General features: G+C 46.4%; 1 protein-coding gene across 3 annotated transcripts; it reads right to left on the bottom strand.

Annotated features, from left to right (window-relative positions):
* Positions 1-934: 934 nt before the first annotated feature.
* On the bottom strand, positions 935-26,868 carry LOC124142190 (beta-1,3-galactosyl-O-glycosyl-glycoprotein beta-1,6-N-acetylglucosaminyltransferase-like). 3 transcript variants are annotated; one of them, XM_046510496.2, is made up of 4 exons: positions 26,339-26,868; positions 6,359-7,048; positions 4,371-4,603; positions 935-2,390 (listed from the first exon to the last, which is right to left on the bottom strand). In XM_046510496.2, the coding sequence occupies exons 1-4, from the start codon at positions 26,359-26,361 to the stop codon at positions 2,068-2,070; spliced, it is 1,269 nt and encodes a 422-aa protein (XP_046366452.2). In that variant the 5' UTR covers positions 26,362-26,868; the 3' UTR covers positions 935-2,067. The 3 variants fall into 3 exon arrangements, with proteins under 3 accessions (XP_046366452.2, XP_046366453.2, XP_046366454.2); XM_046510497.2 differs by lacking the exon at positions 26,339-26,868 and adding an exon at positions 19,414-19,875; XM_046510498.2 differs by lacking the exon at positions 26,339-26,868 and adding an exon at positions 12,713-12,819.
* Positions 26,869-27,077: the final 209 nt, after the last annotated feature.

The following is a 27,077-nucleotide window of genomic DNA, read 5'->3' as shown; positions in this document are numbered from 1 at the left end:
TTCAGCAAAAACATATATGTTGACAGTGTCTGAAGTATCAACGTACACATTCGGCATAAACACATATGTTGACAGTGTCTGAAGAATCAACGTACGCATTCGGCATAAACATATATGTTGACAGTGTCTGAAGTATCACCGTACACATTCGGCAAAAACACATATGTTGACAGTGTCTGAAGTATCAACGTTCACATTCGGCATAAACATATATGTTGACAGTGTCTGTAACATCAACGTACACGTTCAGCAAAAACATATATGTTGACAGTGTCTGAAGTATCACCGTACACATTTAGCAAAAACACATATGTTGACAGTGTCTGCAACATCAACGTACACATTCAGCAAAAACATATATGTTGACAGTGTCTGAAGAATCAACGTACACATTCGGCATAAACATATATGTTGACAGTGTCTGTAACATCAACGTACACGTTCAGCAAAAACATATATGTTGACAGTGTCTGAAGTATCAACGTACACATTCGGCATAAACATATATGTTGACAGTGTCTGCAACATCAACGTACACGTTCAGCAAAAACATATATGTTGACAGTGTCTGAAGTATTAACGTACACATTCGGCATAAACACATATATTGACAGTGTCTGAAGTATCAACGTTCACATTCGGCATAAACATATATGTTGACAGTGTCTGCAACATCAATGACGCCTCCATGACGCTATCCTGTTTTTTTAACCACGACCATTCCTGAAATACCACGACAGACACTACCATTCTTCACGATTGACCTTATCCCAATGTTTGAGACCCGTGAAGATCCGGGGTGGAATAGGTCTTCAGCACCCCATACTTGCCGTAAAAGGCGACTATGCTAGTCGTAAAAGGCGACTAAACGGGATCAGGTGGTCAGGCTCGCTGACTTGGTTGATGCATGTCATCTATCCCAATTGCGTGTATCGATGCTCATGATATCAATCACTGGATTGTCTGGTCCAGACTCGATTATTTACAAACCGCCGCCATACAGCTGGAATATTGCTGAATGATGCGTAAAACAACAAACCAACCAACAACCAACCAATGTTTGAAATCAGCCAAATCCTGAAATACCACGGTTGACGCTATACCAATGTTTAAAGAACACCCAATCTAGAAAACAATACCATGACTGACGCAATCCCACTGTTTGCAATAGGTCCAAACCTTTAAACATTACGATGAATGACACTATCCCACTGTTTGGAACAGGCCCAAAACTGAAAAAAACACTATAACTGACGCTATTCCACTTTTTAAAAGGCGTCTAATCCTGAAATACCACGATTGACGCTGACCTACAGTGTCGGTCTGGAGGTTTTCTGAGGCCCCTTTGTGAGTGATATCCAAGACTTGTTACATCCCACATACATATTGTGAAGCACTCTTTCTATTAAAACTGTCTCATTTAAGAGGATACTTGGTTGCCGTTATCCTTCTCGTAACGGGGGCTTGTGGCGGAGGGTCGTTGTGCAGAGTTGCGTCCCTTAGTTATGCCTCGATCCGCTTCAAACTCACCAAGGGTCAATGACCTTCGTCAAGGTGGACTTTCTTGGCACATGAAGCTGACACACCAGGATATAAGTGAAGCACTGTTCAAAGCAACCGTTCGACATTGCCTTATCGTAAGACTAAATATCACATTAAAACCTCGTCGACACATAACACATACCATTCATTCACTCTGTCACATTTGTATTAATATGGTCAGACTTCCACTCATGGCTCCACATTCAAATTCTATACCCTAATGGTTTTTGTGGGAAAACGTGTCTGAGATTTAATACGTTGTCAAGTACCACAACAAGCACCATAACTTCTTTCAGTGGCATTTAGAGGTTGGTGTGATGAAGTAAGACAAGTTCTATGGATGAACAACTTCTTTATTACAATAAGCGCGACGTTTCGGTGTAGATCCTAACACCTTTGTCAAGCAAGTGATCATCACACTAATTGTAATAAAGAAGTTGTTCATCCATAGAACTTGTCTTACTTCATCCAGCACCATGTCGGAATGTGAGAGGGATATATGGAAAGTGGACGCGCTATCCAGTGCTACGTGTTTGGAATCTTGTGCTTTACAAACCCTAGTGTTTTGTAATAAGAGTCATCGAATGTGGACTCTCCGTCAAGCTCACGCTGAGCCCTACTAAAGTACCACTCGTCCATGCACTGAAGGGCGGCCGGCTGGTAGTGCAGGTGAAACTTGTTGGCAAACAATTCCTTCCTCTCGGGGAACTTGGCCAGATCTCCTACCCCGAATATACAAATTTTTCGGACATACTTGCCCCGACATTCTCCACCAAATATCTTCCCCCCTTCCCACACCTTGTATCGGGCCAAGAAGGGTTTCTTGACAAGATCCGTCTCAGGTTCACCTGAAAAGAGAACGTCACACTATGTATAAAGGTTGGTAGGCGACTAATGCCGGTGGTGGAATTGTGAATGGAACGGGCAGACGGGGACAACCGAGGTCCTGGAACGAGTAACAGGGTAAAAGCAGAGATCCCAAGAAGTCGAACCAGGGTAGGGGGTGAAGTTCTTAGAATGAGAACCAGCATTGGGGAAGAGGTCCTAAGACCGAGTACCAGTATATAAGGAGAGGTCCCTGGAACGAATACAAGTATATGAGGAGAAGTCCCTGGAACGAGTGCCAGTATATCAGGGGAAGTCTCTGGAACGAGTACAAGTGTATGAGGAGATGTCCCAAGATGCAGTACCAGGGAAGGAAGAGAGGTCCTAAGACCGAGCACCAGTACAGGTGGAGAGGTCCCTGAGGTGAGGTGAAATGGGGTTTAACGTCGCGTCCAAGATTATTGCACTTATATAGCGACGTGCATGTACGTGTGTGTGTTTGTGTGGCTGCTTGTACTAGTCCGGACTGATGCCGAATTATAGTGCTAGCTCACTGAGATACCATGCCGCAGTTTAACATGCATACCCCACTCAGACACAGTATACTGACTCCGAGCCGACCAGTCCTTGTTTTAGCCCCTTAATGCCGAGCGCCAGACAGGGTAACAACAAGTTCCATCTTTAAACGACTTTTGGTATGACGCGGCCGGGGATCGAACCCCGGACCTTACGCTCTCCGGGCGGACGCCCTACCACAAGACCACGGAGGAGAGAGGTCCCTGAAGCGAGTACCAGGGTAAGAGTAGAGATTCAAAGAAGGAGTACCACGATAGGAGGTGAAGTCCTGAGAATAAGAACCAGTATAGGGGGAGGGAGGTCCTAAGACCGAGTACCAGTTTATGAGGAGAGGTCCCAAGAAGCAGTACCAGGGTAGGAAGAGAGGCCCCAAGACCGAGCACCAGTACAGGTGGAGAGGTCCCTGAAACGAGTACCAGGGTAGGACTAAAGGTCTTAAGAAGGAGGACTACGGTAGGAGCAGAGGTCCAAAGACCGAGTACAAGGATAGGAGGAGAGGTCTTAAGAGCAAGGATCAAGGTAGGAGGAGAGGTCCTAACACCGAGCACCAGTGCAGGAGAAAAGGTCCCTGGAACGGGGATCAGGGTAGGAGTTGAGGTCACAAATTATTATCAGGGTAGGAGTTGAGGTCACAAAATATTATCAGGGTAGAAGGAGAAGTCACAAAATATTATCAGGGTAGAAGGAGAGGTCACAAAATATTATCAGGGTAGGGGGAGAGGTCACAAAATATTAACAGGGTAGGGGGAGAGTTCACAAAATGTTATCAGGGTAGGAGTTGAGGTCACAAAATGTTATCAGGGTAGGGGGAGAGGTCACAAAATGTTATCAAGGTAGGGGGTGAGGTCACAAAATGTTATCAGGGTAGGGGAAGAGTTCACAAAATGTTATCAGGGTAGGGGTTGAGGTCACAAATTATTATCAGGGTAGGAGTTGAGGTCAAAAAATATTATCAGGGTAGAAGGAGAGGTCAAAAAATATTATCAGGGTAGGGGGAGAGGTCACAAAATATTATCAGAGTAGAGGGAGAGGTCACAAAATGTTATCAGGGTAGGAGTTAAGGTCACAAAATGTTATCAGGGTAGGGGGAGAGGTCACAAAATGTTATCAAGGTAGGGGGTGAGGTCACAAAATATTATCAGGGTAGGGGGAGAGGTCACAAAATGTTATCAGGGTAGGGGAAGAGGTCACAAAATGTTATCAGGGTAGGGAAAGAGGTCACAAAATGTTATTAGGGTAGGTAACTCTGACCAATATGACAATTGGTAATTTTCATGGTATTCACAGAGAATGATAATTAAATAAATAAATATATGTTCCATAGTTTCTGAGAATGTTTAGGATCTATAATATCAGGGTACATCATTATTTAATTTTAAAATAAAATAATAACAACAACAACAACAACAACAATAATAATAACCTACCTTGGTAGGTTCCTGGTATTTTTAGATGTGGATTGTGATTTAGTGTTGCAAAGAACGTCTCGTCTGGAATTGTGGTTCGTTTCAACCACGTGAGGAGGTCATTAGCTACGGGGTCATGAACGATGTACTCCACATACTGACGGTTAGCGACGATGTGTACGGCTCCCTTTACTGCCCGGATGTTGTGAGGAGGTCGTCCGGCGTTGCCCCATCGGGACTTTCGATCTGGCACTCTGGTTAAGAAGAACACACGACTGCACACTGCATGACACAGAATCTATAACACTCACGGTAAATATCTAATTCAAGACATTTGAGGCTAGAAGTGACACGGTGTTTCATTTCGTCTTGTCATGGTTGCTAAGCTCTGACATCTACCAATACATAGTAACGAGTCCCTCCTTCAATAACGTTTTATCTAGAATTTCAAATCCGTAATTTCAAGTTCCACATACTGCTGTTGGTTTGATTAATCCAAATACTGTAAACTACGTTTATAACGAACACGCTTATAACGAACTGACGGATATAACGAACATATTTTTTGGTCCCGACCATTTGCTGTTTATACATGTATATATGCTTATAACAAACTACGTTTATATTGCAATTGGTTAAAAAGTCAATCATATAAAACACATATAGTTTTAGGACCATGTTATGACCGAAGTCATTACCAACATGGTTAGAAATAACCGAGTTCATAAAAATCGTATGTGCACTAGTGAAATATCACTTCTCGCGCACCTGGACTGACGTCATTTGACAAATTGTTGTGCATTTTTCTAAAGGAGAGCTCAAACGGATTAAGACATAACGTGTAATAAGGAAATATATATTACACTCACGTGTGTGTCATACTGATTTTACGAAACATAAGAATTATGTATTACCCACGTTCTGGTTCGGGAAATACCAGAATTCTGACACTCGTTTCGTAAAATCGATATGACACACATGCACGTATAACAGTCTCTATATGGTGTCGTGTTATGGTGAGGTGAGGTGAGGTGAGGTGAAATTGGGTTTAACGTCGCGTCCAAAATTATTGCACTTATATAGCGACGTGCATGCACGTGTGTGTGTGTGTGTGTGTGTGTGTGTGTGTGTGTACTAGTCCGGACTGATGCCGATTTATAGTGCTAGCTCACTGAGATACCATGCCGCAGTTTAACATGAATACCCCACTCAGACACACTATACTGACTCCGAGCCGACCAGTCCTTGTTTTAGCTCCTTAATGCCGAGCGCCAGACAGGGTAACAACAAGTGCCATCTTTTAACGTCTTTTGGTATGACGCGGCCGGGGATCGAACCCCGGACCTTCCGCTCTTCGGGCGGACGCTCTACCACAAGTCCACGGAGGCGGCTGTGTCGTGTTATGGTATGTAACACCATGTACATTAAACTGGACTTAAGGTGTGCAATACGTTATAACTTTGTGATGTAAACCATCATACTATACAACACTGATACATGTATTTCTCCATTACCATGATAAGGGCCCAGGTTCGATTCCCAGCATGTGTACAGTGTGTGAATCGAATGGTTACCAAACCGTGATATGACTTTGGCATTGCTAAAGGCGGCGTTAAGCCCTACTCACAGCGTCACCTGCATATAAATAAACACGGCAAAACTATTTCCATAATCATATGAAATATCTCCATAAATCACTCACATAAGAGTGAGTGAGTGAGTTGTGTTCAACGCCGCTTTGAACAGTATTCCAGTTATATCACAGCTTAGATTCGGAGGAAAGCCCGAAGTGATGCAGGTCTTAGTCGTTTACCACTTTGGTGAAACCCACGAGCACGGGTATGGTGCTGACAAACCTAGAAACATAATCGGGGCGAACCGGGATTCGAACCTACAATCATAGGTTTCTGGCGTGCCCAAGGGACGCAATTCTGCAGAGCGAATCGCGGCGCCTTGGACAACTGGGCCACTAAGGTTCCCAAAACTGTAAAGTGTCAATATTGTCTTACCTTTTAACGGTCCCTTCAATGTCATTGGCGCCATCGTACGCCTTGAGAATCTGGACTAGCTCCATGTTGGTCTTGAGAGGGAACTCCTGCCCAGTGAGGTTGATAAGATAACGCCACTTGTGTTTCAGCAGATCCTGCATGCACACCAGCTCTGGTTCCAGTACAGTGAACTTTCCCCACCTCACAGCCACCGACCGGGACGACAGGAAGACGTTGGGCAGACACGTGGCCAGTGACGTCACTGAGTCACGAACCCCCGACGAGGACTTGGCATCGACGTGGATGCAGTACACGTTGTGAGGACGGTAGATCGCTCGAAGTAAGCGTTCGAACTGCTCGAAGTCTTTGTACATGAGAACAGTAAATGCTATGGGGAATTCAGCCTCGGCTTTCGACACCTCTTGTATATAGAGCCTCTTGGATAGGAAGTCATTGCAGTTTGTACCGAGAAGTGAATATTGTTGCTCGGTTTCATTACTTCTTGTAACCAGTTTCGCTCTTGCTATTTCTTCTTTGTCACCTTTGAACAACCTGCTGCAGTTGACCCTTCCCGGACTCATTACGGTGACCAGCCTCGGTGGTGGGAGGATATCCCAGACCGACAGTCCGTATATTAGGAACACACAAAATGATGACGTCAGTGATGCCAGAAGGAGACGTCTGAATATTCCCCCCGGACCCATCTGTGATCTGCAAGAGGCAAAGGAATTTGGATCAATGTGTTGTCTGGCGCATGTTGCTTGAGCCCGCACGGCAACAGGTGTGGTCATTGTTACTCGTACTTCGACACACGGAACTTGAAACAAAAACTGCTTGTAATACTTTACTTCACCACTATTTGGCTAGGAATTAAAAATGATATTGCCGTGTTGAGTCACATGATCATATTCATTTCGTATTACATATGTCTCCTGGTGATGTCTTCCTGCTCTTGTTTGCATATATATTTCTCTTCTCAGTTTCGAGACGGTGGGGTAGCCTAGTGGTTAAAGCGTTCGCTCATCACGCCAGAGACCCGGATTCGATTCCCGACATGGGTACAACGTGTGAAGCCCATTTCTGGTGACCCCCGCCGTGGTATTGCTGGAATATTGTTAGGGCGTAAAAGCATATACTCACTCACAAACTTCTCAGATTCGGTATCACGCCGTAGAACGTTCCTGTGACAAATGGTTCTCAATACTCAGGTTTTTGTAAAATGGTGTGGAATTGGTCAAAGTATAAGGCTGAACGTGTTACTCTAGAAGCATGACCTCTTTATAACAGCGGCAGAATATACAAAACTGCTGAGAAATAATTATGCTTTCAGGTTGTAAATATTTCTATATAACACACACACTAGCACAAACACACACAAATCAACAACCAAACACACACGAACACGCACACAAATAAACACGAACACACGCACACGCGCGCGCGCGCGCTCACACACACACACACACACACACACACACACACACACACACACACACACACACACACACACACACACACACACACAACAAACGTCTCTAAGTGCAATCATTATGATCGCGATATTAAAGGGCAAGTTCACACGGAAATGAACCTATTTTTCTTGTACTTTTTCCACATTAAAAGTGTTAACATAGAAGTGTCATAGACAAAAATATAAAAATATCACAATTAATTAACATATTTTTCGCATTAAAACGATTTATATTTTTCACATTTACCAAGTGTTCTATTTCCACAACAAAAACACCATGGCTTATGCCCCTTGCAATATGACGTCATTGGTGCCAATTGGTAAACATTATGACGTCATCATGCTTTGTTAGAGCCGCTTCACGTGGTGTAGGTCCAGGTGTGTGATTCTAGCGTCTCAGATGCCAGCCAGCATAGTGTTATGCTGAGTCACCACTGCGCCGGAGTGTGTCGTAGGCCATGTTGTTTTACCGCAAACTGGTACTTGATATCTTTTGCGTTGAGAATAGACAGGGACCCAGTTGAATTGGCACCAATTACGTCATAATCTAAGGGGGATAACTCAGGCCTGTTTAGCTCGAAAAACGAAGGCCTCATAACGGCATATCATTTTCACACTATTGTGAGCTTCCTACGTTCACTGTGAAAGAAATGAGTGTATATTTTCAAACACAGATACTAATTAATTCTAAAATTGCGTTTTGTTTAGAGAAAGAAAGAAAGTGATTTTTGCGTGTACACTTCCCCTTTAAACCCCATTTCTCTCACCTGACCTCAGAATGTCGTGGCATCGGTAGCCAACTTTCATTGGTTGTCGTTGCTCCTGCTGAGAGCTGATGGTGACCGCAGTCAAGATGCGCGTTTTCTATAACTACAAAAATGCTATCTTCCCTTAAACTTCATCAAGTTATGATCTATGCATAAGTTATAAAAATCAACAAATTGTAGTTTGCTTGAAACTACGTCCTACCTCACGCTCTGTCAAAAGTAAATATACTCAAGAACATGAAGTGTAAGGAAGCCTTTTAGGACCACTTGTTTTTTTTGTTTTTTTTATCTTGAAATTTTCACATAGCATCTTGAAATTTCAACTTACTATGTTGAAATTTCAAGATGCTATGTTGAAATTTCAAGATAAATACGTTGAAATTTCAAGTTAAAATCTTAAAATTTCAACTTATTATCTTGAAATTTCATGACCATTATCTTGAAATTTCAACTTAGTATCATGAAATTAATATCTTAGCATCTTGAAATTTCAATTTAGCATCTGGAAATTTCCATATAGCATCTTGAAATTTCAACTTACTATGTTGAAATTTCAAGATGCTATGTTGAATTTTCAAGATAAATTTTCAAGTTAAAATCTTAAAATTTCAACTTATTATTTTGAAATTTCATGACCATCACTTGAAATTTCAACTTGGTATATATATTGAAATTTCAACTTAGTATCATGAAATTTCAACTTTGGATAAATTTCAACTTAACATCTTCAACTTTCAACATAGCATCTTGAAATTTTAACTTAGTACAGTCGTGCCTCGTTTATACGGACACTTGCGTCATTTTTCAATTCGTCCTTCCCTTTAATTATGCAACTCATGACAGATGACAGAGCAAACAGATACATCCACTCAATCTTTATTCAAGACATAAACCTTTAAAAAATCTGTCATGGTAGTTTGAACTTTACCACATTTTGAGATTTGAATTTTAAACAATGATTCCAAATTGTCCAGATCGCCTGTGTTCTCCTAATATGTAATCAAGGTCTCTATACAAGCACAAACTTCCTTGTGAGTGACTGTAAATAAACAATAAACAAGCTCGTCTCAAACGTAACTCAGTGTCACTTGGTTAATTGACTTCTCACGAATCAAAGGATTACCACCAGCGGAAGTGTATTGTCCGGTAAGTGAGACAATTTTGTGTGCATTTCAGTGTTTTGTGTATGAACATGACCATCCGGTTCCGGAAACTAAATTTCCGTATATACGGGTAAATTCATATAGAAATTATTTCCTTTTGAATGAAAATCGTCCGGGAACCGAGGTTTCCGGATATCTGAAGTCCGTATAAGCGGGGCATGACTGTATCTTGAAATTTCAAGGTAGTAAGTTGAAAATTCAAGATAATAAGTTAAAATTTTAAGATACAAACGTTGAAATTTCAAGTTATATTCTTAACATTTCAACTTATTTTCTTGAAATTTCAACTTACTACCTTTAAATTTCAAGGTAAAAAATATAACAACAAATGGCCCTTAAAGGTTTCCGTATGGTGCAGATGTAAAAGCTGAAAACCAATACCGATCACAATGGTATGGAGAATATGCCAAAGCAAGACTAGCTTAATGATGTATTATGCATATTAGAGTATGAAGAAAGTGACACCTCATATGGTCTTATCAGTTTATCTCTTTTAGGCAATGAAAATAATTGAACTTCACAATAACCTGTGTGAATAGCACAACAGCTGATAGGCAGAATTTTGAATTTGTTTCAATTTTATTTTTTTAAAGCAACACAAGGAAATTCTGTATTCAAATGTTTTAAGTTGGTACACGGGCTCGAGGTCACGGGGACCCTTTGAAAACTTTTGATAACACACAGTTTGTAATTATGAACAAATATATGTACACCAAAAGCTTTCAGCGTATGTCGGTATGAAGCTGTTAGCAATATGAACACAGCCTGGGCGTAACGAGCCACATGTTTTTAGGTTGAAGAAAGTCCCCGGTGTGCACATGAACAACAAAGCCAATACCGTTGATGCAAACATAAGAATATTGTGAATATTAATATCATTAACTATAAAAGGAACATAAATAGGATGGACATCCGAGAGAGATGAGGAGAAGGTGACAGGTATGTGGTAGAGACTGGAGGAGAAGGAGACAGGTATGTGGTAGAGACTGGAGGAGAAGGAGACAGGTATGTGGTAGAGAGGGGAGGAGAAGGAGACAGGTATGTGGTAGAGAGATAAAGAGAAGTGACAGGTATGTGGTAGAGAGGTGAGGAGGAGGAGACAGGTATGTATTAGAGAGGTGAGGAGAAGGTGACAGGTATGTGGTAGAGAGGTGAGGAGAAGGTGACAGGTGTGTAGTAGAGAGGTGAGGAGAAGGGGACAGGTATGTGGTAGAGAGATAAAGAGAAAGGGACATGCATGTGGTAGAGAGGGGAGGAGAAGGAGACAGGTATGTGGTAGAGAGATAAAGATAAGTGACAGGTGTGTGGTAGAGAGGTGAGGAGAAGGAGACAGGTATGTAGTAGAGACGTGAGGAGAAGGAGACAGGTGTGTAGTAGAGACGTGAGGAGAAGGGGACAGGTACGTAGTAGAGAGGTGAGGAGAAGGTGACAGGTGTGTAGAAGGGAGGTGAGGAGAAGGGGACAGGTATGTGGTAGAGAGATAAAGAGAAGTGACAGGTATGTGGTAGAGACGTGAGGAGGAGGAGACAGGTATGTAGTAGAGAGGTGAGGAGAAGGGGACAGGTATGTGGTAGAGAGATAAAGAGAAGTGACAGGTGTGTGGTAGATACGTGAGGAGGAGGTGACAGGTATGTGGTAGAGAGGGGAGGAGAAGGAGACAGGTATGTAGTAGAGAGATAAAGAGAAGGGGAAATTCCTGTGGAAGAGAGGTGAGGAGAAGGGGACATGCATGTGGTAGAGAGGTGAGGAGAAGGAGATAGGTATGTGGTAGAGAGGTGAGTAGAAGGAGATAGGTATGTGGTAGAGAGGTGAGGAGAAGGAGACAGGTATGTAGTAGAGACGTGAGGAGAAGGAGACAGGTGTGTAGTAGAGACGTGAGGAGAAGGGGACAGGTATGTAGTAGAGAGGTGAGGAGAAGGTGACAGGTGTGTAGAAGGGAGGTGAGGAGAAGGGGACAGGTATGTGGTAGAGAGATAAAGAGAAGTGACAGGTATGTGGTAGAGACGTGAGGAGGAGGAGACAGGTATGTAGTAGAGACGTGAGGAGAAGGTGACAGGTGTGTAGTAGAGAGGTGAGGAGAAGGGGACAGGCATGTGGTAGAGAGGTGAGGAGAAGGAGGTAGGTATGTCGTAGAGAGGTGAGGAGAAGGGGACATGTATGTTGTAGAGAGGTGAGGAGAATGAGACAGGTATGTGGTAGAGAGGTGAGGAGAAGGAGACATGCATGTGGTAGAGAGGTGAGGAGAAGGAGATAGGTATGTGGTAGAGAGATGAGGAGAAGGAGACAGGTATATGGTGGAGAGGTGAGTAGAAGGGGACAGGTATGCGGTTGAGAGGTGAGGAGAAGGAGACAGGCATGTGGTAGAGAGGTGAGGAGAAGGGGACAGGTATGTGGTAGAGAGGTGAGGAGAAGGGGACAGGTATGTAGTAGAGAGGTGAGGAGAATGAGACAGGTATGTGGTAGAGAGGTGAGGAGAAGGAGATAGGTATGTGGTAGAGAGATGAGGAGAAGGGGACAGGTATGTGGTAGAGAGGTGAGGAGAAGGGGACAGGTATGTAGTAGAGAGGTGAGGAGAATGAGACAGGTATGTGGTAGAGAGGTGAGGAGAAGGAGACAGGCATGTGGTAGAGAGGTGAGGAGAAGGAGATAGGTATGTGGTAGAGAGATGAGGAGAAGGAGACAGGTATATGGTGGAGAGGTGAGTAGAAGGGGACAGGTATGCGGTTGAGAGGTGAGGAGAAGGAGATAGGTATGTGGTAGAGAGGTGAGGAGAAGGAGACAGGTATATGGTGGAGAGGTGAGGAGAAGGGGACAGGTATGTTGTAGAGAGGTGAGTAGAAGGGGACAGGTATGTAGTAGAGAGATAAAGAGAAGGGGACAGGTATGTGGTAGAAGGATGAGAAGAACGAGACAGTCATGTGGTACACAGGTGACGAGATTGTTACAGACATCAGAGGATGAGGAATAGACTCACCAAATGATGGTACACTTGTGAACGTGTGTGAATGCTCAGAAACTCCACTTTAATGTATGAAAAGGCAGAGTACCACAAGCACATCACGTCTCGCAGTCGGAAAATCCAAAACCACGGGGAGAGCCAGGCATCTACTTAAATACATTACCGCACGAGCGGCAGGGTAAGGGTCGAATCGGTATAGTAATAGCAGATGCTATGGAGAGGGGAGGGGAGTGATGATGCGGCAGATGTAGCCATCATTTATTTAACGGTGGGGGATAACGATAAGATTTAATATTCAAGTCGATATTTTATTGAAAAAAACACCTTCAAGGGGCGGGGATAAAAATCTATATTACAAATATAACATATCTGACATAACTCATCATAGTTGGACAATTATACACAGTGCATAATATGGTATAATTAATAACAGCATTTATATGTATAAAGTAATTTGTAATGGACAAGTAATTGAGGCCTTGGGCTTTTATCGATATAAATATATTGTTGCAGATATTTCTTGAAAAAAAATATTTGTGTTTCGAACTATTGAATCATGGCACAAAAAATACAGATTTTTCTTTTAAAATAAACATATTTAGAGTATTAGCTTTGTGTCAGGGATTGGGTGTACGGAGCCGATGTGTCAGGGGTGGGGGTAGGGAGTTGATGTGTCAGGGGTTGGGGTACATAGCCGATGTGTCAGGGGTGGGGGTACATAGCCGATGTGTGAGGGGTGGGAGTACAGAGCCGATGTGACAGGGGTGGGGGTACAGAGCCGATGTGACAGGGGTGGGGGTACAGAGCCGATGTGTCAGGGGTGGGGGTACAGAGCCGATGTGTCAGGGGTAGGGGTACACAGCCGATGTGTCAGGGATGGGGGAACGGAGTTGATGTGTCAGAGGTGGGGGTAGGGAGTTGATGTGTCAGGAATGGGGGTACACAGCAGATGTGTCAGAGGTAGGGGTACACAGCCGATGTGTCAGGGATGGGGGAACGGAGTTGATGTGTCAGGGGTTGGGGCACAGAGCTGATGTGTCAGGGGTTGGGGTAAACAGCCGTTGTGTCAGGGGTGGGGGTGTACAGCCGATGTAGCAGGGATGGGGGATACACAGCCGATGTGTCAGGGGTGGGGGTACACAGCCGATGTGTCAGGGGTTGGGGTACACAGCCGATGTGTCAGGGGTAGGGGTACACAGCCGATGTGTCAGGGATGGGGGAACGGAGTTGATGTGTCAGGGGTGGGGGTACAGAGCCGATGTGTAGGGGGTGAAGCTACGGAGCTAATGTGGGCGGGCCGGTTTGTATCCCATGTTCATGTAAACTATATATTTTTTTGTTACGTGTGCCTGTGGCCACATTAACAGGATAAACTGCATGTATATCACATAATCCCTGAAGAAAGACACGTTCGGGTTCGAATCTCGTTCGTTGCGTTACTTGAGCACAAAAACACATCATGTTTAATGTTTGAAAACATGATTATGCGTTTTCATTGTGTCTCAGTGTATAACAGGTATTAATTTGCCCCTAAGCATCCAAACCAACAATCAAAACACAAAGCCAACTTACCTAAAATAAACTAAACACAAAGCCAACTAAACTAAATAGCTAAATATATTTTACATACACAAAAAATATTGCCGTGTATTATTTAAAAAAAAAATCCAACTTGCTCAAATATTGTTGGAACTGTAAACGGCAATGTTTGACATTGTCACATTGAAGAAATACATGTGTCAAATTTTCTCTTTGTTTTTCTTAAAATGTCTTGGGTTAGTATCCACTTATTCAATCTTCAATATGTAATTTCTAGTGTAAACTGTTCAGTGTATCTACATGAATTGAAATTGTAACAACTTAACATGTTTTACACATTTTCTATTCTGTGGGAAGAATTTCCCCCAAGTAAAAGAATAACACTAAATGTTTTTTGTCGCTCATCAGAAACGGCTGATCATGAGCTGCCATTAGCTGCCACCGGGTTATCAGAACAACTTTTAGATGCATAATTATACTAAAGACATTATTGTTAATTCCTGCGTCATAAATATTGCCAGCACACACAGTCAGCGACCATTCAGCCACTGAATAGTTGGTTGGTTGGTTTGTTGTTTAACGCCGCACTCAGCAATATTCCAGCTATATGAGGGCGGTCTGTATACAATCGAGTCTGGGCCAGACAATCCAGTGATTGACATCATGAGCATCGATCCACGCAATTGGGATCGATGACGTGCATCAACAAGTCAGCGAGCCTGACCACCCGATCCCGTTAGTCGCCTCCTATGGCCACTGAATTGAAGTCCGACAACTGGTAGCCTTGATCACGTACTTTGTGTACTAAGCTCGTTAGTGTGGCGATAAGGTACTTTACTCTGAGCGTGGGGGTTCGAGTCCCCGATGGGACTCCTCCAAAAAAGTACAAGAATTTGTACTTTACTAAGAAAGTATCATCCCTAAAATAACATATGTAACACAACTCAATTAAGGGATTGTCTGGTTGATAGTTCTTTTATTTAGAATGTGTAGCAGTGCTAAATTTAGGTCCTCTGCGACCTGGGGTAGCGTCTCACGTGAACACAAACTACAGGGTGTGAGGCTGATGTCGTTTACAGAGCATATGGGTGTTGACAGTATGTATGTACGTCAGCCAGATTTGGTTAAACCCGTGCTGGTAACACCCCTGGTGTACTACGACACACACACACGTACGCACGCAAGCACACACGCACGCACGCACGCACGCACGCACTCACACAAATACATAAACACACACACATACATATACGCACGCACGCACGCACGCACGCACACAAATACATATACACACACAAATACATATACGCACGCACGCACGCACGCACGCACACAAATACATATACACACACAAATACATATACGCACGCACACACGCACGCACGCACGCACGCACACAAATACATATACACACACAAATACATATACGCATGCACGCACGCACGCACGCACGCACGCAAATACATATACGCACGCACGAACAAACGAACGAACGCACGCACACAGACGCACACATACACAAATACATACACACATACACACTCGGCAAGCGTTGGCAGTGACATATCTCATGTATCCATTGATATCTCACATGTCTCTCTAAACCCCCATATGATGACACACTCAAGGAAGTCCACAACAGATACTTGGAACTGAAGGTATCCGTCCTCAGGAAATAACACTCACGTGAAGCTGTGTCAAAGAGATAATAGATTGGACCAGGGACGCGCTGGGGCAAAGAGTGCCGTGACACAATGCAGTGTGACAAATACCATATCATCATCATCATCATCATCATCATCATCATAATAACAACAACAACAACAACAACAACAATAATAATAATAATAGTAGTAATAATAATAATAATAATAATAATAATTATAAATGGTATTTAACTAAATGAAAGGCAACAAGGTCATACAACCTTACTCAGTAACTAATGAAGAACTAATCTCAATTAAACGGCATGTCCATATTCAAAACTATATCATCCTGCCACATATGTAAAGTGAGTGAGTGAGTGAGTATGGTTTTACGCCGCTTTTAGCAATATTCCAGCAATATCGCGACGGGGGACACCGGAAATGGGCTTCACACATTGTACCCATGTCGGGAATCGAACCCGGGTCTTCGACGTGACGAGCGAACGCTTTAACCACAAGGCGACTCGACTGCCCACACATATGTAAAGACATACAAGGCGTGATTAAATGTAAGCATGTTTTGGATGTGTTTAAGCCCTTAACGGAATAGACCGCCTCCGTGGTTTTGAGGTCCGGGGTTCGATCCCCGGCCGCGTCATACCAAAAGACGTTAAAAGATGGTACTTGTTGTTACCCTGTCTGGCGCTCGGCATTAAGTTGCTAAAACAAGGACTGGTCGGCTCTTCAGGTGTAATGTAAACTTTAACTTACGTTGTAGTCCTAGGCGACGCACAACAGAAGTATTTGTGGCGTCATAATGCCTATGATGTAATTATTCCCAAAAAATAAGTGAAGACTGCTAAATACAATGTTTATTCCTAATACAGGATATTTACCATCCTCAAACACACTCACGTGATAACCTCTCTCTATATATATATATATTGAAAATGTTCATGCGGCAAGAGTGGTCTGATTAACCTGGTAGAATTAATGATTCATAAGTTAAATAAAACAGAGTAGCAATAGAAAGTATATCGAGTTTGATTTTTATGCGAATTGTGGAGAGCGCAATGAGCTTGTAGGGACCTGGTTGGTGGGTGACGTTGACGTTTCTGGGACGTGTGTGCCATCTGACGGTAGACTGTGGAGAGGTTACAGCCTCGAGTGACGGGGGCCCTACCGTGGGGGGGGGGGGGGGGGGGGGGGTGTAGTGTTATGCCGGGTAGCTCCCCCGTACACACAGTGGGTCGCATCTGGCGGGGCCTAACGACATGTGCAGGGACCGTCTGACCGCAGGAGGGGAAGTATGGACGTCATTAGCCCCGCCAACACACCATGTGTTAATGCGTGTCGAAGTGTATGTACATTAGTATGGGGGCTGAAATCCTGCTTATGTTCAAGCAGTTTAGCGTATTATTAAAAATACAATTTCGGAAACATATTGACCACCCGTCGTTATTGACCACATAAATGTAACGACCAAAGTAAATTTTAATACCTACATACATAGATAAATAATTATTTAAAAAGGTATGTCTTCCGTGAGCTCTCTCTCTCTCTCTCTCTCTCTCTCTCTCTCTCTCTCTCTCTCTCTCTCTCTCTCTCTCTTTCTCTCTCTCTCTCTCTCTCTTCATACATATTTCTACGATTCATTAAGTCAGTTAAAGCGTTATTTAATGTCAAAGTCTGTTGTCATTTTGTTTACATTTCGTAGTTTATCGGAAACCACGCGAAGTAATAATTATTTAAACTTGAGCAACAAATACAAACTCTTCCGTGCGCGAAATACACATATGTCGGAATACGCGCACGTTAAATTCCCAATTTAAGTAAGTACAAACTCTGCGTGACACACATATGTGTCTGGTCAACACATATGTCTTGTCACTGCCAGGCTGCCTCTGAACTTTCTCAGCTATTTTGTTGAAACTATTTACAGATAAAACACGCAAAATTTAAATGTCATTTTGTGGTATTCGAGGGGAAACGTGCAGGTCAAAGGTCCTAACATGCTCGGGGGCACGGGTGGCCCAGTCGTCTAAGGCGCCGCGATTCGCTGTGCAGAGTTGCGTCCCTTCGGCACGCCAGAAACCTATTATTGTGGGTTCGAATCCCGGTTCGCCCCGATTATGTTTCTAGGTTTGTCAGCACCATACCCGTGCTCGTGGGTTTCACCGAAGTGGTAAACATCTGAGACCTGCATCACTTCGGGCTTTCCTCCCACACTAAGCTGACACGCCTTGATATAACTGGAATACTTTTTAAAGCGGCGTTAAACCCAACTCACTCACTCACCTAACATGCTCAGCAAAGAGACCATATAATCTATTATATGGTCTCTGTCAGCAACAAGCAGCTTGCTGTTATTCATCATGATTCTTCAGTGATTGAATACTTTCATCATCGCTTTTCCTTGTAACCAGAACAGTATACATTCGTGATACTTTGCCAGGTCACTGAGTGAGGTCGACAAGCGCATCAATTTATATTTTGTTCTTCAACGTATATGCATTTTCAGGGCATACTATACTGAGGTGAAAAAAAATATTCCGAGTTTTGTTTCATGTAATTGAAAATCGAATGAACTGTTAAATTCGAATATGTCTAGTTATTCATCATCCATACCTACAACAGTTTGTAAAGAGTAATCTGTGGCTGGGTAATTTTATGTAAAAATAATTGACGACTGTATTTGTAACTACATGACCCCTACTTTGTTTGAAATGCTGTAAATTTGTACCGAAAAAAGCAAATTTATTGATTTCTATTGTCCAAGATACCCACCAGTAGTTGTGTATTATGCAATGTGTAAAAAATAATTTTTTTAAACAAATTGTATTTAAAAAAATAAAAACCATGGAGACATTCTTGGGGTGCTGACTAAATTCCAGAACAGTTCATTTTATGAATATAACTACGGCCTGTTTAGCTCGCAAAACGAAGGCCTCATAACGTTTTCGCACTTAATGTCAGTTTCCTCCTTTAATTGTGAGAATAAATGCGTGTATATTTTCAAACACTGATATTATAATAAACTAATTCTAAAATTGCGTTTTGTTTCAAAGTAGAAAGAAAATGATTTTTGCGTGTACACTTATCCCCTTTCAGATATTTTCAATTGATAATCAAACATATGATAAAATTAATTGAGAGGTGACAACAACAACAACAACAACAACAATAATAATAATAATAATATTATTATTATTAATGAAAATAATAATAATAATAATTTGGGTGACATAATATTAAGCGTGTCGTCCAGTTACCTTCGCTGTATGTAATACTGCGAAACGCCAATATTGAACCTCGCACTGTGAACACCGCCCACTCACCCCCACCCGCACACCCACAATCATCACAAACAGCGCAAATTTTAGCAAAATGTACTAATTTATCAACAGCATATGTGGCATACACACATATCATACCTATTCGTAGGAGACAGAGTGTTAAAAAGTAAAGTCTTGTATAGTCTAAAATGTCACTTAAAATATGTTTCTGTTAAATACAGGTTGTTTTACTTACCAAGTCTTTAAAATGTCTCGTGAACGAGTGTAAAGGAACAGCATTCGAACAGTGAGCAAATCACTGGAGGGTCCTCCAGAGTTAGGAAGTGTTGACGGTACCGACATACGCCGCACAGCTGCTGGCTGCTGATGAATGTCAAATGGGAAGGAAACCTAACTGATTTGTCAGCATAACACCGGACTTTACAGCAACAGGTTTTGTGATAATCCCTTGCTCAGTGTGATGTCCTAGGGATCATATCTGACAGCTGAGATAAAGGCTCCTACTTGAGTCCGCTGTGGGTGTATCACAGTTTTGAACAATATTTCAGTCATATCATGTCGTGTCGCTAATACTCGCGAGCGCGTGCATGGTGATACGAAAGAATGGATCAGCAGATCCTGGCATGACAAGGGATGCAACTTATACGACTTGATCGAATAAAAACTAATAAATTCACGTAGAAAACGACATCATTCTGCTCTGAACCCAACCCTCCTTCTCACACACTCGTCTACACAGGGACAACAACCTCGTCATAACCAGTACAAACACCAAATTCCTCTCCAATGACACCACCCTCCTGTGCATTGACACCAGCCTCCTGCACACTGACACCACCCTCTCCTACACTGACACCAGCCTCATGCACACTGACACCACCCTCTCCTACACTGACACCATCCTCCTGTACACTAACACCAGCCTCCTGCACACTGACACCACCCTCTCCTACACTGACACCACCCTCTCCTACACTGACACCAGCCTCCTGCACACCGACACCACCCTCTCCTACACTGACACCATCCTCCTGCACACTGACACCACCCTCCTGTACACTGACACCACCCTCCTGCACACTGACACCACCCTCCTGTACACTGACACCAGCCTCCTGCACACTGACACCACCCTCCTGTACACTGACACCACCCTCCTGCACACTGACACCACCCTCCTGTACACTGACACCACCCTCCTGCACACTGACACCACCCTCCTGTACACTGACACCACCCTCCTGTACACTGACACCACCCTCCTGCACACTGACACCACCCTCCTGTACACTGACACCAGCCTCCTGCACACTGACACCACCCTCCTGCACACTGACACCACCCTCTCCTACAATGACACCAGCCTCCTGCACACTGACACCAGCCTCCTGCACACTGACACCACCCTCCTGTACACTGACACCACCCTCCTGTACACTGACACCACCCTCCTGCACACTGACACCACCCTCCTGCACACTGACACCACCCTCTCCTACACTGACACCGTCCTCCTGCACACTGACACCACCCTCTCCTACAATGACACCAGCCTCCTGCACACTGACACCAGCCTCCTGCACACTGACACCACCCTCCTGTACACTGACACCACCCTCCTGTACACTGACACCACCCTCCTGCACACTGACACCACCCTCCTGTACACTGACACCACCCTCCTGCACACTGACACCAGCCTCCTGCACACTGACACCACCCTCCTGTACACTGACACCACCCTCCTGCACACTGACACCATCCTCCTGTACACTGACACCACCCTCCTGTACACTGACACCAGCCTCCTGCACACTGACACCACCCTCCTGTACACTGACACCACCCTCCTGCACACTGACACCATCCTCCTGTACACTGACACCATCCTCCTGTACACTGACACCATCCTCTCCTACACTGACACCATCCTCCTGCACACTGACACCACCCTCCTGTACACTGACACCAGCCTCCTGCACACTGACACCACCCTCCTGTACACTGACACCAGCCTCCTGTACACTGACACCAGCCTCCTGCACACTGACACCACCCTCATGTAAACTGACACCACCCTCCTGTACACTGACACCAGCCTCCTGCACACTGACACCACCCTCCTGTACACTGACACCACCCTCCTGTACACTGACACCAGCCTCCTGCACACTGACACCACCCTCCTGTACACTGACACCACCCTCCTGTACACTGACACCACCCTCTCCTACACTGACACCATCCTCCTGTACACTGACACCAGCCTCCTGCACACTGACACCACCCTCTCCTACACTGACACCACCCTCTCCTACACTGACACCAGCCTCCTGCACACTGACACCACCCTCTCCTACACTGACACCATCCTCCTGCACACTGACACCACCCTCCCCTACACTGACACCATCCTCCTGCACACTGACACCACCCTCCTGTACACTGACACCACCCTCCTGTACACTGACACCACCCTCCTGTACACTGACACCACCCTCCTGCACACTGACACCAGCCTCCTGCACACTGACACCACCCTCCTGTACACTGACACCAGCCTCCTGCACACTGACACCACCCTCCTGCACACTGACACCACCCTCTCCTACAATGACACCATCCTCCTGCACACTGACACCATCCTCCTGCACACTGACACCACCCTCCTGTACACTGACACCACCCTCCTGTACACTGACACCACCCTCCTGCACACTGACACCACCCTCTCCTACACTGACACCGTCCTCCTGCACACTGACACCACCCTCCCCTACACTGACACCATCCTCCTGCACACTGACACCACCCTCCTGTACACTGACACCACCCTCCTGTACACTGACACCACCCTCCTGTACACTGACACCACCCTCCTGCACACTGACACCAGCCTCCTGCACACTGACACCACCCTCCTGTACACTGACACCAGCCTCCTGCACACTGACACCACCCTCCTGCACACTGACACCACCCTCTCCTACACTGACACCATCCTCCTGCACACTGACACCAGCCTCCTGCACACTGACACCACCCTCCTGTACACTGACACCACCCTCCTGTACACTGACACCACCCTCCTGCACACTGACACCACCCTCCTGCACACTGACACCACCCTCTCCTACACTGACACCGTCCTCCTGCACACTGACACCACCCTCTCCTACAATGACACCAGCCTCCTGCACACTGACACCACCCTCCTGCACACTGACACCACCCTCCTGTACACTGACACCACCCTCCTGTACACTGACACCACCCTCCTGCACACTGACACCACCCTCCTGTACACTGACACCACCCTCCTGCACACTGACACCAGCCTCCTGCACACTGACACCACCCTCCTGTACACTGACACCACCCTCCTGCACACTGACACCATCCTCCTGTACACTGACACCACCCTCCTGTACACTGACACCAGCCTCCTGCACACTGACACCACCCTCCTGTACACTGACACCACCCTCCTGCACACTGACACCATCCTCCTGTACACTGACACCATCCTCCTGTACACTGACACCATCCTCTCCTACACTGACACCATCCTCCTGCACACTGACACCACCCTCCTGTACACTGACACCAGCCTCCTGCACACTGACACCACCCTCCTGTACACTGACACCAGCCTCCTGCACATTGACACCAGCCTCCTGTACACTGACACCAGCCTCCTGCACACTGACACCACCCTCCTGTACACTGACACCAGCCTCCTGTACACTGACACCAGCCTCCTGCACACTGACACCACCCTCTCCTACACTGACACCACCCTCCTGTACACTGACACCAGCCTCCTGCACACTGACACCACCCTCCTGTACACTGACACCACCCTCCTGTACACTGACACCAGCCTCCTGCACACTGACACCACCCTCATGTACACTGACACCACCCTCCTGTACACTGACACCAGCCTCCTGCACACTGATACCACCCTCCTGTACACTGACACCAGCCTCCTGCACACTGACACCACCCTCCTGTACACTGACACCACCCTCCTGCACACTGACACCAGCCTCCTGTACACTGACACCAGCCTCCTGCACACTGACACCACCCTCCTGTACACTGACACCAGCCTCCTGTACACTGACACCAGCCTCCTGCACACTGACACCACCCTCTCCTACACTGACACCAGCCTCCTGTACACTGACACCAGCCTCCTGCACACTGACACCACCCTCCTGTACACTGACACCAGCCTCATGTACACTGACACCAGCCTCCTGCACACTGACACCACCCTCTCCTACACTGACACCACCCTCTCCTACACTGACACCAGCCTCCTGCACACTGACACCACCCTCTCCTACAATGACAGCAGCCTCCTGCACACTGACACCACCCTCCCCTACACTGACACCATCCTCCCCTACACTGACACCACCCTCTCCTTCACTGACACCATCCTCCTGTACACTGACACCAGCCTCCTGCACACTGACACCACCCTCTCCTACACTGACACCATCCTCCTGCACACTGACACCACCCTCTCCTACAATGACACCAGCCTCCTGCACACTGACACCACCCTCTCCTACAATGACACCAGCCTCCTGCACACTGACACCACCCTCCCCTACACTGACACCATCCTCCCCTACACTGACACCATCCTCCTGCACACTGACACCACCCTCTCCTACACTGACACCATCCTCCTGCACACTGACACCACCCTCTCCTACACTGACACCATCCTCCTGCACACTGACACCACCCTCTCCTACAATGACACCAGCCTCCTGCACACTGACACCACCCTCCCCTACACTGACACCACCCTCTCCTACACTGACACCACCCTCTCCTACACTGACACCAGCCTCCTGCACACTGACACCACCCTCTCCTACACTGACACCACCCTCTCCTACACTGACACCATCCTCCTGCACACTGACACCACCCTCTCCTACACTGACACCATCCTCCTGCACACTGACACCACCCTCTCCTACAATGACACCAGCCTCCTGCACACTGACACCACCCTCTCCTACACTGACACCACCCTCTCCTACACTGACACCAGCCTCCTGCACACTGACTACACCCTCTCCTACACTGACACCATCCTCCTGCACACTGACACCACCCTCCTGTACAATGACACCAGCCTCCTGCACACTGACACCACCCTCCCCTACACTGACACCATCCTCCCCTACACTGACACCACCCTCTCCTACACTGACACCATCCTCCCCTACACTGACACCACCCTCTCCTACAATGACACCAGCCTCCTGCACACTGACACCACCCTCTCCTACACTGACACCAGCCTCCTGCACACTGACACCAGCCTCTCCTACACTGACACCAGCCTCCTGCACACTGACACCAGCCTCCCCTACACTGACACCACCCTCTCCTACAATGACACCATCCTCCTGTACACCGACACCATCCTCACCTACACTGACACCATCCCCCCGTACACTGACACCACCCTCTCCTACAATGACACCATCCTCCTTTACAATGACACCGCCCTCCCCTACACTGACACAACTCCCCCCTACACTGACAGTACCCCATCCCCCCCCCCCCCCCTCCTTACACTGAAACAACCCTCCCCAACACTGACATTACCCTCCCCTATACTAACACCATCCTCCTGTACACCGACATCACCCTCCCCTACACTGACACCATCCCCCCGTACACTGACACCTTCCTCCTGTACACTGACACCATCCTCCCCCACACTGACACCATCCTCCCCTACACTGACACCACTCCCCCCTACACTGACACCCCCCGCCCCTACACTGACACCACCCTCCCCTACACTGACACCACCCTCCTGCACACTGACACCATCCTCCCCTACACTAATACAATCCTCCTGTACACTGACACTATCCTCCCCTACACTGACACCACCCTCCCCTACACAGACACCACCCTCCCCTACACTGACACCACCCTCCCCTACACTGACACCACCCTCCCCTACACAGACACCATCCTCCCCTACACAGACACCACCCTCCCCTACACAGACACCATCCTACACTCCTACCATCCTACACAACTCCCCCCTACACTGACAGTACCCCATCCCACCCCCCCCCCCCCTTACACTGAAACAACCCTCCCCAACACTGACATTACCCTCCCCTATACTAACACCATCCTCCTGTACACCGACACCACCCTCCCCTACAATGACACCATCCCCCCGTACACTGACACCTTCCTCCTGTACACTGACACCATCCTCCTGTACACTGACACCATGCTCCCCTACACTGACACCACTCCCCCCTACACTGACACCCCCCGCCCCTACACTGACACCACCCTCCCCTACACTGACACCACCCTCCCCTACACTAACACCACCCTCCCCTACACTGACACCACCCTCCCCTACACAGACACCACCCTCCCCTACACTGACACCACCTTCCCCTACACTGACACCACCCTCCCCTACACAGACACCATCCTCCCCTACACAGACACCACCCTCCCCTACACAGACACCACCCTCCCCTACACTGACACCACCTTCCCCTACACAGACACCACCCTCCCCTACACAGACACCACCCTCCCCTACACTGACACCACCCTCCCCTACACAGACACCACCCTCCCCTACACAGACACCACCCTCCCCTACACATACACCACCTTCCCCTACACTAACCCCACCCTCCCCTACACAGACACCACCCTCCCCTACACAGACACCACCCTCCCCTACACAGACACCACCCTCCCCTACACAGACACCACCCTCCAAACACTGACACCACCCTCCCCTACACTGACACCATCCTCCCCTACACTGACACCACCCTCTCCTACACTGACACCATCCTCCCCTACATCGACACCACCTTCCCCTACACTGACACCATCCTCGCGTACACTGACACCACCTTCCCCTACACTGACACCACCCTCCAAACACTGACACCACCCTCCCCTACACTGAGACCATCCTTCCCCTACACTGACACCACCCTCCCCTACACTGACACTACCTTCCCCTACACCGAAACTTTGCCTTTACACTGAGCCCCTTCCTCTACACTGCCTTCTTCATCTCTCATCTTACTACAGCCACGAGTATCACTGAACATGCTACTACCCACCTCTGCACTGTCTCCATCTTCATCTCCGACCATGCTGCCTCCAGATTTCTCCTTTCTCACCCTCAAGATGCTGGAGGCGGGACGTGCCTTAGGTCTGCCTGTGTAGTATTCAATCCACAACTACACAAGGAGTCACAATGACCTTATGCTGTTACAGTATCATCCCATTCAGCATGAATATTTGTGTTATCTGCTCGCTCATTTCCATATCAGTCATTTAACGCTCACACTATCTTTTGAAGGGCAGGTTTCCTCAATGTTCTAGATATGGAACAATACTAGCAAAGACAGATGTCGTTTTGACAGCGTCGGACACACACACCCACCAGTTTCCTGCAACTGCTTGGCCATTTGTCGACATCTCAGCATGTTGGAGTTGGTTAAATGAGTTGCTGCTTTCCCGAAATCAATATCTTTATGTCCATGGGTTCCCCAATGAACCATTATCGATCTGCGTGTTCTCCCCGGCGTGGATCTTCCCGGCTCAAAACGCGTCATTCGCCAGCAAGGTGCAGTGATGTCCAAACTCAAAGAACAGGACGTCTTCGTCACCGCGACTTGTGCAAAGCTTTTCGTGGTTTCTTCCGCCATCTCGCCATCGGGTCATCGCGGCTTACGCCTTGCAGTTTTGTTCGCTATTACCCTGGAATCTTAGTTAGATGTGTAATTACCAAATACTTTCCCGTCTCATTACATGCCTGATTACGCTACCTAGTTTCATGTCTAATTATCAAATAAG

Source organism: Haliotis rufescens, unplaced genomic scaffold (assembly GCF_023055435.1).
Source record: "Haliotis rufescens isolate VD_foot unplaced genomic scaffold, xgHalRufe1.0.p SCAF_2, whole genome shotgun sequence".
In the NCBI taxonomy this organism is placed as follows: Eukaryota; Metazoa; Mollusca; class Gastropoda; order Lepetellida; family Haliotidae; genus Haliotis; species Haliotis rufescens.
This window is presented reverse-complemented; position numbering and strand designations above follow the sequence as displayed.

Bases quoted from the DNA above. Each gene is read 5' to 3' on its own strand.
- LOC124142190 (XM_046510496.2), bottom strand. From the start codon at position 26,361: ATGAAGATGGAGACAGTGCAGAG. The intron at 7,049-26,338 runs GTGGGTAGTAGC...TGCCTCTTGCAG, and splicing joins AAGATGGAGACAGTGCAGAG to ATCACAGATGGGTCCGGGGG. The intron at 4,604-6,358 runs GTAAGACAATAT...CTTCTTAACCAG, and splicing joins ATTGAAGGGACCGTTAAAAG to AGTGCCAGATCGAAAGTCCC.